This window comes from Oxyura jamaicensis, chromosome 12, assembly GCF_011077185.1.
Source record: "Oxyura jamaicensis isolate SHBP4307 breed ruddy duck chromosome 12, BPBGC_Ojam_1.0, whole genome shotgun sequence".
NCBI classification, from domain to species: domain Eukaryota; kingdom Metazoa; phylum Chordata; class Aves; order Anseriformes; family Anatidae; genus Oxyura; species Oxyura jamaicensis.
Genome location: NC_048904.1, coordinates 3,408,441 through 3,423,324, shown reverse-complemented (window position 1 = coordinate 3,423,324; position 14,884 = coordinate 3,408,441). Strand labels below are relative to the sequence as shown.

The window sequence follows — 14,884 nt, the reverse complement described above, 5'->3', positions numbered from 1 at the left end:
CAGATAGCACTTTCCATAAAACACAGCACTTCTAAACTCCAGTAAGTTTATTCTTTGAGTCAGATCTGGTAATAAACCAACCACCATGGCTTATTTATCAAGCAACTGCATTCTGTTCAGTGCTTGTCTGAAAGGAACTATATTGAATATCTTTCATTGAATTATTCCATCTAGCCTTGGGAGCTCTATCTAGCTTGCAAGCAGTCACTTGGCCAATTCGGATTTAAATGTTAGCTACTCTGAAAGCTATTTCAGTGCCAGAACTGGGTGTTGACTGAAACCTGAAGCTCTATGAGCCGGTAGAGCTCCTTTCTGGAATGGAAGCCCCTTTCTGTTGCCTTCTGTTGTGTTTTTTCCTTTGTTTCTAAATCTTTGCACAGAATGTTCTCTACCCATTGGATTATTGGATTAGAGCTACCTGGGCTGCTCATTAACGCTATCAGTTCTTAAACTAAAAAGGGATGAGAATGTCCAGGAACTTGAGTAGGTACAAGAAAAAAAAAGGAAACAAAAAGACATACACATCAACACAAAACAATCAACACAAGTATTATTTTAGGTGTCAGCTTAGTTAACTGCTTAGATGTGGGGAAATTTTTGCAAACCTAACGGACACGAGATTTGCTTTTTTTTGGAGAACAACGTAAATGAACTTACCGCAATGCATTGTGGGAATCTGAGAAGCCATCAGCCTCCGTGTCTTTTACTATTGTCCAGTCAAAGACTAATCCTGCCAATGTGCTGAAAGTGTTTCCTATGAAACAAGCAAGTAAATTGAAACAAAAACAAGTAACAACCCGTAAAGTCTTCCTGGAACACAAGCTTTTTTCCCTAGGAATTTTATCTTATCCGTAAGAGAAGTACCAGTATCTAATTACAAAAATCACAGTCAATTTTGCTTTACTGACCTGTGCACATTCAATATCATTCTGTTAACCACTTGTCTGTCTAGCTTGCAATACCATATGCCACTTCATTTTCCAAAAAGAACATTAAAAACACACATCTCATCTTCAAGATGGGTCTTGAAGTGTCAGCTGGGACAAACAAATCCCAGTATTGACTATGTTTTAAACTACATTTTCAGTCGTGTTCCTCCCTTTGACATTCAGATTTACATTAAACTAAGAATCAAAGCAAATTTATTCTCAAATTCTTATGCTTTTATGTTTATTACATCTCTAAGATGCAAGAAGGTTTTAAGACAGGACAACACAACTTACAGCCTATGTTCTCTTTCCAATTTGTATACAACTTATTGTAGACATCTCTGAGTCCCAAATAAATAGGACTACAAACAAAAAACTCAAAATGCACGTAGCAATATAATTAAAATTGATTGGTACTGTGTTATTTAACACACAGTCAAGTCTAGCTTTCTTTCATGATACATGCATTAGCTTTGCACAGCTGTACTACACTTTTTCTTTCTTGCTCCAATTGAAAATAAAGCAAGTTAGGGCACTATGCAGAAGTGATGCCTGGACACAGCCAATGCTGCAGCAAAATGGTATCACAGGCACAGACGCTTCCTTACAGACTTGGAACTGCCATTCATTGGGCCTGGATGCCGTGGCTCCTGTTGGGGTCCCCCACTACGAAGGCAAACTCAGGTTATCAAAGACAACCTGTGGTGGGCATTCCTCAGGTGATGCAGGGTCTTACTCCTTCAAGACAGGACCAGCGACCTCCACAGCAAGGATGGCAGCAGCAAGCCACAGGTTAACCCTAGCAGGGGCAGCACCAGGGAGGCAGACAGGTAACGCAGCACTTGCCATGAGTGCTGAGCGCGTCCCTGCCCCTCTGCAGGATAACAAGGGTGTCAAACAGGCTGCCCTGGCCAGCCAGCGCATCACCCTCACAGACTCTTCAAAGGTCACGGCTGGCTGAGACCTGTGCTCTGAAAATAATTCAGTTTTTACACAACTACTGGTGTAAAAAAGCTTTCCTATATCACGTTACAGAGACAGTGAATGCAGATTGGAGACTTGTCGGAGAGGCAGGACCTGCTGTGTCTCCTTGGGTTAAAGTCACAGAAGACCAAGTACACCTTGGATGAGGGGAGAATCACTGATGACCCACCCAAAATCCATTTGCTCTCACGAGTTACAGGTAGATCTCTCTAACTGGGGACTGTACATGTGGAGGGTTTTATTTTTCCTAAAGAGTTACGGAGGGAATTGCCACCTGATGTTCAACTATTACTACAGGGGAAAAAGAAGAGGAACAGAGAAAAAAAGGAAAAAAAGAAAAAGGCAGTCACTACTGTCAAAGCTGCGCTTAGGTAAGGTACTCTGGAAAGCTATGAAAGAGTTGGGATCAGGGGAAAAAAAAGTTCACAACATTGTAGATTACCAGATGCCTCACAGATGGGCTTAGATGTGGAAAACTAGCATTTTTAGTGAACTAACTTGTATTCCCAATGTCCTCAAACCCCTGTAAGAATAACAAGGATAAACCATGGAGACTTTATGATACCCATAGACGAAAGCCCTACTGACCTTTAGTGGTGGTATCACAGGGCTCTTAGAACAAGCTGAGTATCAAACAACTACAATTATTTTGTATCATCTCTCCGAAGACTGAATATACTTCAGATCCCCAATTGCCCCCAGCAATTCTTTCACAAAGACTATGCCAGACTACTTGAATCAGTTTTACAAAGATTATGTTTGCAAAGCATTCTAGTTACGTAGCAGTAACTTCACATTTTAATTCAATTTCAGTTCCCTGAATACCACTGTCCTATGATAAATTTGCTTGTCATTCCCAGAGTGAAAAAATATCCACAATAATTTTAGCAGACTACCTGATGCTTTTGGAAGATGTCTCAAAATACTTAAAAATAAATAAATAAATAAATAAAGCTAAATTGGTAGAGAAAATGATTTTTCATATTAAAACTGTGTTATAGTCAACTAAAAGCAACATTTTTTTTTTTCTACTCCAGAAAATCCTTTTCACCTGATTTTTTACAGCTAGTTCATCATACAGAATTGGGGCAAGTACAGCATAGAAATTCAAATTTTTAAATGTAAAACAAAAAAAATATCATTTTTACAAGCTCACTATGACATACAATCAAAATGTAACTTGCAGAAAGTCAGAAAAGTAGGAAACATTCAAATCTCCCTGAAGTATTATCTCCACGCACTGCTACAATGAGCAGGCAATACAAAGCTGCCGTTCTTCGATGACAGCTGTAATTTCAGGACAATCATCATTTTGTTAGGCCTCTGTTTCAACAAGCTGAAGGTCTGTCATATGAGTGTTATTATGGCATGACAAACTCTGTTCAAGTTAAGGGATTTCTACCCTTTCTAAATACCTAAAAGGATTACTAGAAGGTTTGGGGTTTTTTAGGTTCCCATAATTAAAATGGTTTATTCACATGAATTAAACTACTCTTGCTTATGCAGGTCTTTCTAGATGTGGAGATGTGACAGTACCACTGAAGAAACTGAATAGAAGAGCTCAAATTTATTCAGCCAATTCTTCAAACTTATTTAAATCTTAAAATGAAATCACCTGTCTGTCTTATTTAACTCTTCTCTGGTTAATTCATAATAAAATAACTTCAGCAAAGCTCAGCAGGTAAAATATATATATATATATATATATATGACTTTTTTGTATATCTTTTTATAAGTATAAAATATTTATTAAAAAAAAAAGAAAAACTGGAAAATATGTATGGAAGAGTAAGGAACACCACTATTCCTGAAGGTGTATCACTACTCACAGCAGTGGAAGCATCAATATTAATGCTTGATCTAACACATACCAGATGCAATAATCACCATTTGTCCCAAACAGATCACAGTTGGTACATAACTTCTTAACCTAGATTGCATAGTACACAGACCAATACAATGTACTCAGTCTGTGTGGTGTGCAAGTTTTCAGCAAAACTAAGTAGATTTTTCCAGATTTTCATAGAACTGAATAAACATTTTATTTTGACTTTTTCCAATTTCTTAATATTAAAAAAAAAAAAAACAAAACACACTTGAATTCAGAAGCACACACCCCCAAGTTACTTGGATCAAAAGGAACTGATTTTCAAAGCTTTCAAATGTATTCCAATCCCCTAAATTTATGTTGGGATGTTTAGTCCTAAGGCTTTTAATAAACATTTTGTTTCAATCATTTAGATTAAAAGTTCACCCTGGGTTTTAAACCACTGCTCGTGTTCAAACTTCTAAGTGGGATGGCTTCCAAGGCAAATTTGTCCATTGAGTACACTTGAGAGGTTGTCAAAACACCAAACCAAGAATCTGGTCTTACATGTAGCATAGGAAAACAAAATTACTTTTCATTATTAATATTATTGTCATACATAACCTGACAATTGTGGTTTTACAATTAAACAAACATACGATGGGCTCCTTAACTATCCAAAATGAACGATTCAAGCTTTTATAGCTGTTTTACTTATCATTCATTTCCACTAGCTGTCCTAAAAATTGTTTAGTCCATTTGAGTGTTCACGTGGGCATAAAAATTGTTTGTTGAAACAAAGGATGAAATTCTTACCAGAACCATAGTTCCTTTGATGCAAGAGACCATATCAAAAGCAGAAGCTTTATGCTCCTACTAAATAATTATGGATTTGATCCATATGCGCTGGATATGGATTAAATCTAAACTATACCTCCCAATAAGAAGTGCTTCTATAATAATCAAAAATATTGATCCAACCAAAAGGTGATTGGTCCTTAATATCATCTTTGAATATCCTGTTGTATGCTTGACTGGACTCAAAACGTCTTTTCACAAAATTCATTAGAACATCTCAGCTCAAAAGGAAAAAAAAAAAGCCTAGTTAAATCCTGACATAACACACCAACAGAACAAGTGTTGTGTCTTCTTCCACTACATTCTTACTCCCGACCTGAAGGTAGGATTGCTAATAGCTGGTATCTTCATTGTAATGATTATAAAACCTGATTTTTAAAAATACTCTTAGCACCAGTTAGTTGTCCTGGGCAAGTAAGGAAAAAATGCAAGAAAAAGACGTTAGAAATCAAGCAGCATTCGATTTTCCTATTCAGGTAGTTGGATATGTAGGCTTTATACCTAAAGGAAAACAATAGGTCACTGATTGCATTATCCAGAGAACTCCCTTTAAATTGCTCTGCTTGGCTTAACGTTCAAATTGTGTCGCAAATAAACCAGTGCACACACCAAACAATGAAGAGTTTCAGTACAATTGCTTACCTTCAGAATCCAAAGCTTGAATTTTTAGCTTTAGTGGTGAATCTTCGAGATAAAGTTCTCTTGTTGTGGACACAATTTGGATGCCATGAATTATATCAACTATAGCATCACAACGAAGAACTTGTCCAGTCGCTTGAAGAGATGTTAAAAAAGTCACATGAATCAGCAGCACTGGAAGTGCTCATCATCCAAACAATAGCACTAGCAAGACAAAATTCACCCCAAATTTAAGCTGATGACACAAGATGCTGACATTGAAGGAAGTGAAATTAGGTCATGACCTTGACTAAGAAACTCTTGGTCAAGTGGTAACTGTGGCTAAACAAGCAAGAAAAGTAGTTCGCTTCCTCACAATTCCCTTCCTCATTGAGCTCCAGAATAAATCTTTTAAAAAAGTGTGATTTCCAACTACGCTAACAGTGACAGACACTTTAAGTGCATATTAAGAGTTTGTACAGCACAACTGTCAGACACAGCTTGTGTCCTAGAGAACTTAATGACTGCTACCCAGACACCATAAAACCCTATACCCTGCTTGATTTAGTGACTGCAAGATACTTACTCAGCCATCTGCTTTTGCATACCTGTCACTGTAAGAACTAACCAGCCACACTGTATGATAGACACAAAGGCAATTTCCAGCTTTCTAAAGGCCAAAGTATTTTCAGCCTCCACAATCACTGCCTTTTTTTTTTTTTAATTACCTGCTCCTCTGGATGCTTCATCAATACTGATTCCAGGCCTTTAAGAAACAGAACTTTAAAAAACAGCCTATGGAAAGTGCAAAATGATTATGCATCTGAACGGACACTTGTTGTTTCATGCACTTTTAAATCTCTACTTTGTTTCTAGATGATGCCAGGATGTCCAAAAACAAGCACGATGTGCTTACAAAAGTTAGAACTTACTTATATCTTCAGCAAAGATGATACTTGTCAGACGTGTGGGCTGCGAGGACCGTGCCTGGACAACAGCCTTCCGCGAACACTGGCGCTCGCCCTGGTCTGCCGGCTCTATGCTTGCAACCTCTGGCCTGGTGGACGACCTACGAGGTTATGTAGTTGCATTAGCAGGAGTTAAACTGCTGCTAGAGAGAAGGCAAAGGGCTGGTTTAAAAACCATCTAAATAATTTACATTAGATGTGCTACATAGTAAGAATTGGGCTTTCACAGGAGATGGAGAGCAACAGCTTATCGGGGACTTCAGCAAAAGTGAGCCTGGGTTGGAAAAGGAGGAAAGCACAAACCAGAGGCCCACCAGAGCCCAGACAGGCAAAAGCACATTTCCCTCTACTGTGGGAACTTCACCGCTAAATGCAATTCAGCCTAAGAGCTATCTCCAGCTACTTCCAGAGTTACAAAACCTCTGGCCTGGCTGTTTATTAGCTCAGAGGTGTGGAACAACGAGCAAAACCACACGCACACAAGGCTGAAGTAGAAGGTAAAACAGTTTTAGCTAACAGCCATAGGAAAAGTTCCATTCACTGCTTGTCTTTCACTTCTGGAAAAAAAGGGGGCCGGGGGCTCCTGAGGGCAGAGCATCACAATTACACACGTTTGCTGTGACTGAACAAGTGAGAAAACTATTTTAATTAAGAAATTTAAAAGTATTGATTTACTCTGTTTAGTTAACGTATGTGATGCTGTAAAACATGCCAAGTCGTATCTTTGGTGAAATTTAAGCATATATGGAAGGAATTTTGACCTAAAATTGATGCATCTATTGCTCCCTGCTCTGACTTGTATGGCTTTTCTGAAGATAACTGCTCCAGAAAATAACTCGAGGAAAGCTCACATGAAGCCCAGCTCTTACTTCGGGGTGGGGGGAGGAATTAAAATAAATATTAGAACACTAAGCTTCCTGAAATTAAATTTGAGTGTACCAATATACAGCTGAGGCCAGTGTTCAAAGCAGCCGTGACAGTGGCTCAGACCACAGCTGTCACCAGGAGGTCACCCCTGTGCCCCAGGAGCAGGGCAGAACCGATCTGTCAGTGCTGTCCCTGCGGGAGCTGCCACAGGGACACAGGACACAGAAATGCCACCCACCAGGAGCATCTTGGTGCCTGGCAGCCATCGCTGCTGCTCAGGGTTCATGACTCCAAGCTCTGATGAATGCAATCTAAACCATTTACCAGGGTCGCACCCGGTAAAGGTGGTAGAGCTGCTTTGATTCAGACTTGTCTTTGGAGGAGGTTCAAAACCACCTACCTGGGAGCTACGGGAAACAGCTTTTAAGTTGGCAGGGAGCTGGCAGGGGGCTTCGAGCCAGCAGCAGCAGCGTGGAGGCCCTTCTCTGCAGGCACCAGCTGTACCCACTGCTGGTACTGGCATAGCCAACCGGAACAAAACAGGGAAGACCAGTTTCTTGTTGAAACGTACCCATTTCAAAAAAAAATCAGGTATCACAACACGCTCAGTTTTCCTGGAGTTAACAACCGCAGTCTAGGAACCTGGCTTGCAATCACTGCAGTAAGGTAAAACCAGGGTCTGCACATTTAAGTAACGTAAAGCACGACTTGGTCCACGAGTCCAGTCAAGCAAAACCCTACCACCCGCTTTGTTCGAGGCAGTCGCTAAGACAGGAAGAGAGCGTTTCTTACAGGGGCTGCACAGGAAGCAAACAGGCTTGGGCCACCTCTCTGGTTCCCTGCGCGTGGGTCTGGATCGTATCACTCTGCGCCCGTCCACGCAGCGAGGCCCCCAAGCTGGTGATCCAAGGGCACAGAGTAGTCAGAACATTTTTAATTGTGCGTGCTAATGGAGGCGTACAGGTTCATTAGGCACTGCGGAGCATTATCATATTTTTCTCTTGGGCAAGATCCATCAATCCAATGAATTATTAATTCATCCCATTGGTGTGCTTCCAACGTTTTGCTCACAGAAAGAAGAGTTTTAAAGGGTTTTGAAACAACAGCAGCAATTGCTCACCCAGAAATTTCAAAATATTTCATCTGATCAAGGAAATGACAACCCGCAGCAGGAAGCAATGGACAATTTAAACCCCAATTAAAAGCTCAAACCTCAAAATTGTTTGTTATATTCTCGATACCTAAAAGCAACACACAAATACGAGCATTTTTATACCAGGGTTACACTGTTCCTAAAATAATGACTTTCTGTATTATTAGTACATTTGAATTTCCTGCATAGTGATTAATTAAAGAATGACCAATTAGTTATTTTCCTGTTATTCTATAGCTACCTAGGCAAGCATGCAGCAGCTTCCCAACATTTAGCAAGTTTCTTTAAACAACATTGGTATTCATGAGCATGCAAGCTTTTTTTTTTTTGTACTTGGCTTGGAGGCTTTTTAAGCTGAGGGTGCAGATCTCCCTTAATTAGCAGGCAGGCATTTTTTTAAACAAGCACATATGTATGGAATTGGCTTTTATTATTATTTAGTTCAAATAATCTCTGCTATGAGATTTCTTGATTAATTTGATATTTTGCTTTTCTGTACTCTGAAATTGATTGTGTTTACTACGCAACAGGGGTTTCGCCGTGTTTTGTGTTTGTTCTTTTAATATATCATCACGTAACGCAGCACACAGCCGCTACAGCAAGCACCAACAGCACTGTTGTGAAACTAAACCTAATCACAGGATATTTTTCAGACTAGAAAAAGGCAGGAACAAAGAAAAACTAGAAGTTTGTACTAAATTTTAGCTGTAAACGTATGCAAACGCCAATTATAAAGACAATTCTAAGCTTTTACAGCCAGCTCTGGGTTAACTCTCAGCTGACACTGGAGTGGTTAGATACTGTTTGGACTACCAGGTAGAGGTAAAATATCAGCTGATTTTATAACTTTTTTTCCCCTAATACAAATACATTTTTAATTTTATTACCAATAGGATGTCTGTTTATCTTAGGCAACTGCCTGAACTTGTTAGGTGAAGCGGGGCCTGTTGTGATTTATTTCATGAAATGCTCTGTGTGATGGTCTTTCTTTCTTTTCCTTCTTTTTTTAACACCGTAACCTCTGAAATATTTGATGACCCCTCGGTACCACTCAGCATCATTAAAAACACATTATGTTTTCAACCAATGTCTAATTCAGGGCCAAGTATGCAAAGGACAAGGCACTAATCAGAAAGGCTGAGTATTGCAGCAGCATTACTCTGCTGTAACACACGAAGGGATCGCTACCAGGTTCTCGATGGACAAGAAACTTTTGCTTTAAAATGACAGCAAAGACTGCAGATTGTATCATCTCCCACTTACAGCAGGTCTTCAGCAACACGTCAGGGTGTGGTATTGAAAGCTAAGCTTGTCAGAGGTCAAAATTAGATCCTGAGAAGCAAGCAATGGGAAGCATTTCTGGTACTAGCTCTCAATCCCATACCAGCGTCTAGAAGAAAGAGCAGGTGGAAGGGGGGGCTAAGAGAAGCCCCAGTATTTATTTCCTTCTGGATAAAATCCTACTTGCAGAGGAATTGACAAAACTTGCAATAAAGACAGCCAGCCCTCTTGCTGATTTCAATTTCATTCATGAGTTTTCCTCCCTTGGACGCAGAACTGCATGCCAAGGTTATAATTTACAGGTATAGCCGGCCCTATTCCTGTAATTTTCATGGACTGTTCTGCGCTATCACCTATGAATACTTCAAGGATTATATTGGATCTGTTTATCAGCTGGTTAAAGATTCGGCAAATATTTTTCCTTAAATTTAGCAATACTCTGCTAATTTTTATTGCTTCAGCACATTGCATTGCTTCTTCAGATCTTCGGACTGAAAGCAACTGACTGTATGAGAACAAAATGCACCTCTGCAGAGAGAGATGCACCACAACTGTCAGTTGACCGAGTATTTCAGAATTACATAGGCAGATGTGTAACCAGAGAGAAACTGCATAGCAAAGGTTTTCAAGAGGTCAGTAAGACGGGGCTGACAAACACAGCATGTGCCTTACTGCTAGTCACTCTGGGGGCTAACACTGCTGGCATACAAAAACGCACACACAAGAGGCAGAGCAGCATACAGGCAGCTGTAGTTGTATGATAAAAAGTAGATTCCCAGAGAACCAAGGATGGGAACTGAATCCATTCCAAAAGCAGCACAGAGGGAGCCTGGCAGAGTTCCCTCAAATCTTAAGGATTTTCAACTACCCAGCAGGAGATTATCTCTGTTGTTCACTTAGTCCTCTCCTAGGATGTTTCACGTTGTAATGGGAAAACAAAAAGCAGCAAAAAAGCCTCAATCTAGTTCTTCTTTAAAGGCAAATGGAAACATCACACACGACAAAACGAACCAAGGATGAAGCGCCCCTGAGATTTTGTCATGGTGATCAACTGACATGCCTGCTAACTTCAGGGGAAGCAGATTAAGCCAGCGGTGATAGTTTTTGCAGTCCAGCCCAGCCGCCCAGCTGTAACTTGCATGCTTTGTCAAGCCAACAGGTGGCCGAACGCGTTCCACTCTAAGTGCTTATCTCTGTCCCTTGTCTAGCTGCGTGAAGGAAAGCAGCCGGCAGCACTGCCCCGCTGCTAGTCAGCGTCGTGCTTTAAAAACACACACACGCAACTAAGAGAACGCGATAAACAAAGGTTGGTCTGCACAAGCTGTTCTGACGTTAGCTTAGCCTGATTTTAAATTAGAAAATAAACTGAAAAACGGCAGTTTAATGCCAAAACACAGATGTCACATTTTTGCATTATTTCAAATAATCCGGTCTGTTTAAACCTTAGCGTATGTAGTCCCCCTCAATGCTTAGATTTCTAAAATGAGACCCACAACTGAAGAGAGCTAAAGTCTGAAGAGCTTCTCCTAAGTGTTCAGCAGCAAAAGCTGCCAAACTAAGAAACAAGAGTCCCTGCTCTGCCTGCCCTCCTTCCCAGGCAGGATATGATCAGATTCAGAAGTTGTTTCCCCAACAGTAAACCTACGCTGCAGGGTGACACATTTGTTAAGAGAAAAACCACAACTATTTCTTGTGCCCCTTCAGCTCTGGCAGAAGATCTATGCCAGACACTCACGCCACCCGTTCCGGTTTCAAGCCAACATCCTCAGGAGCCAGCCACAGGTGATGCGGACAGCAGCAGGACCTGTGTCACTTAGCCAACACAGGTATCTCATCCTGATTCCGAGCTCCTGCTGGTGTCTGCAGGAGCTTGAAGACACACTGGGAAAGCAGGGACCTCCTCGAACCAAGGGAGCATTTTGCCACCTGCTGCCATGGCCCTGAAAGGAAATGCAGCACAGCTGGGAACCAAAGAATAGCAGGACAGCAGGAGGTAACTATCACTGGAAAACAAGTCACTTCGTAACATGGTAAATGACAATCAGCACCTCACACTAGACATTCTTCAGTCAGAATCAAAGACGTATTTTAGGCCTCTGGTAAAACAGGCATCCAGGGAACAACAACAAAAAAGCAGAGTATCAGAGATTAGATTGCCAGCCTTAATGCAAAGTTACAGACCTTGGTCAGCAACTCTAACGCATTTTTTTAGAGTACTGTAAGCCATCGCATACATCCCATGGACTGATAAGACCTATCTACAAACCAGTACCAGAAACACAAGATAAGGAGCTAGAAAATGCCCTTTGCCAGCCAGCTACTGCAACAGCACCACTGCATGTGGCTTTTGGTTTCTGTCAAAGTACCGGAGAAACTGGAAAACTGGAAAGCAATTAAGTCACAACATGTTATAGACTGATTTTTCAAGAAATTAGGTATGAATTTAGAATGTTTGGGATGACTGATGCAGTTCTTCACAAACTCAAAGGACATAATTTGCAGATAGGCTGTGTAACATGGGTGGTTGGGGGGTAGGAGGCAGCGTATGAAAGCTGTTACACTACAGCAGCACCTCAGTCCCTCAGACACAGCCCCAGTCTGATCATTTCCACTGCAATTTCCTGATTTCACGCATGCAAACCCACCCCCATCTTACAGATACAGTCACTACTTCTGAAGTCATTACACTTGGTCCTTCTGAACTTGCTCAGTTCAACGGCCTTCTTCCAGTAACAGCTACTGCCAATGACTTTTTCAGGAAAGTTCAGGGAACTTGTCAGCCAGTCAATACAGAGCAACTTGCCCCTCCAAAGCACAGTTCCTCCCAATACCCCACAGTTCAAGGCCTTCAAGGGCAAGGATATAGAGGGGAAAGAGCCCCAGATGCAGCCTAACAAACATGCTCGGCGCACTGCAGTGAGTATTTCTGCTTCTGCTCAACTCCCCCAGCTACTGCTTCCTCCGATCATTTTGTAAGCACATGTTGAGTTTTACCACCCACATCCTGCCAGCCCCTGCAAAGCAGAAGTGAAGAAACACACATTTACAACCCCAGCAGAGAAAACGATGGCACGCTGTACGAAGGCAGTATAGTTTCCTTAATTCTCAACTAAACGGAATCTCTGAAGGCACACAGAAGAGAGGATAGAAAAGCGGACTGAGGAGCATCTGCACAAGGGCTGTGACCCATAGCTGGTCAACAGCACCAGCGTACCATGCTCTGAAGCTACAAACACCCTCAGCTGAGATGCGCGCGCACCAAGTCTGGCATTTCCCTGGAGTACGTTCCTACCTCTTTTCATCTGTAGGTCCCAGAGACTTACAAACACCTACAGACTTCTGACAGACAGCGTCTGGCACATGCATGAATGGCTGTAGCCATCCCCCAGCAGGGCACTGGCAAAACAGGGAAGACAATCTGCACCATGCAGATTTTACTAGTGCTTTGATGAGTTTTCTGCCCTTCTAGAATGTACCTTACTACATACAGGAAATTCTTTAAAGGACTCGGTTTTTACAGTTTACAGTAGAAAAAAGCAAAGCCTTGTACTTAAGAGTTTGTTGCTAAAATGGTCCATAAAATTAAATTACGTGACAGTGGGCCGCTCTATCGAGTAACTTGCTCCCAGGCCACTTTGGTACAACTCTTCTGACCGCTCTCGTATACGTGAACATCCTCATGTGTGTAAGTTGCACAGATCAACGGCCCGTAACTAGCTCAGGGATGAGAAGCATAGGCCCGCCAGAAAAACTCATACAGAGAAAAAAAATTCCCCTAGAAAACGTATTTTAGTAACTGTCAGCCACAAAATAAGAACTAAAAAGTGCTACCAGCATCTTGCACGTACAGAAGCATCATCCCAAACATCTCCTGATTGCTAGAGCTTTTTCGGGTGGGTACCTCCTGCATATTACTGATCCAAAGTACAATTCTGGCATAGGAAAGGAAGGATAAGGAGCTGATAACATTTCCTTAACGTGAAGGCCGCAACACAGTTTCTAAACCTGTGCACACAGAGGCGTTTGCCTTCAGCCCGTGGTGCTCGACCCAACCCAGATTCAGCTCCCACGTGGGCCTCCCGGCCAGGGCTCTGGGTGCTGAGCGCGAGAGCCATGCTGGAGGCCCCCAGGAACCAGGGGACCGTTCATCTCGGAAAACCCAGCCTCGCTTTCCCCAGGTGACACACGGCCTCCCCTCACCGCCCCACCTCAGCTTTGTGCTGCAGCTAGTGGCCTGCTGCGCCCTGACCCCGGGCCCCCTTTCTGGGTGCGGCAGGGCACTGCCACCACGGTGCCAGCCCCCGGGGGCGCCGACAGGCAGCAAGACCGGCGGGCCCCCCGGACGCGTTTGGAACTGGAGCTTCGTGCGGGTCCCCTTCGGCCCCATCCTTTGCCCGCAGCCCCCCTGCGGCGGGTACAAAGGGCGCACCCAAAGGGGCGGCACTCCGCCCGGCCTCTCCCTGGGGGGCTCCGCGGGAGGCCCGGGGCCTCCCTCCCCGCCTCGCTCCGTCCCTCCCTCGCCCCCCGCAGGTGCGGCCGGGCCGCGGCGGCTCCCCGCACTCACCACCGGTAGCAGCCCTCGCTGGCCTCCAGCGTGAAGTTGACGTGAGTGCCGCGCGTGAAGGGCAGCAGCACCTTGGGGATGTTGAGCTTGGGGGAGGCGGCGAGGCGCTGGAGGACGAGCAGGAGCAGCAGGAGCAGCGGGAGCGGCAGCGCCCGGGGCGCGGGGGGGGCCATGCTCCGCCGCGGGGAGCCACCGCCGCCGGCGGGGAGCGGGAAAGGGCGGCCGGGAGCCGCGGGCGGAGGGACGTCAGCGGCGGGGCAGGGCCGGGGGCGGAGGGGCCGGGCCCCAAAGGGTCGGGTCGGGCCCCGGGGCGAAGCTCTGGGCCTGCCGTGCCCGCGGGAGCCGCGCGGGGAGGGCGCCCTGCACGAGGCTGTGTCAAACGCTGGCCGCGCAGAAAGGCTCGGCTTCCAGGGTGCCCTCGGAAAACGAAACTGGCCGACGAGCACCTGGCTTTATTTTCAGGTTTTCCCCGTTTTTAAACGTCTGGATAAGGTGAAATCTTCAGAAATGCTCCTTCACCAAAACAAACAAAACCAACACCTAACAAGTGCACATCAAGAGGATAAACTCCAGCAAAATAACAGGGCCGTGTGAAGGTTATTCTAAAGTGCCCCACACATATGTGCACTGCATATTGCAGTTACGTAAGTAGTAGTTATGTAAGGTATATACAATATAAGCTATACTTTCTGTAACTACTAGACCCGTTCCAGCTGTGTCCCCCGGGCTCCCTGTGCCACAGGCAAACACGCCACACGCCATCAAACCGTGCGGGCACTGCGGTTACACGTGGGGACCCAGAGCTCACGCAGTGCAGCAACCAAAACGTTCTGTGCTGCCGCCCTCGTGGACCTT

At 43.7% G+C, this 14,884-nt stretch overlaps 1 protein-coding gene across 1 annotated transcript in view; it reads right to left on the bottom strand.

The window, feature by feature from the left end:
• Positions 1–14,258, bottom strand: part of NUP210 (nucleoporin 210) — a 64,905-nt gene extending 50,647 nt beyond the window's left edge. Inside the window, exons 1-4 of the mRNA XM_035337785.1 lie at positions 14,030–14,258; positions 6,129–6,265; positions 5,221–5,352; positions 658–754 (exon numbers count right to left, since the gene is read on the bottom strand). Coding sequence (XP_035193676.1) covers positions 658–754; positions 5,221–5,352; positions 6,129–6,265; positions 14,030–14,202 — 539 coding nt within the window. The 5' untranslated portion in view covers positions 14,203–14,258. The remainder of the gene's footprint in view (positions 1–657; positions 755–5,220; positions 5,353–6,128; positions 6,266–14,029) is intronic.
• Between the last annotated feature and the right edge of the window lie 626 nt (positions 14,259–14,884).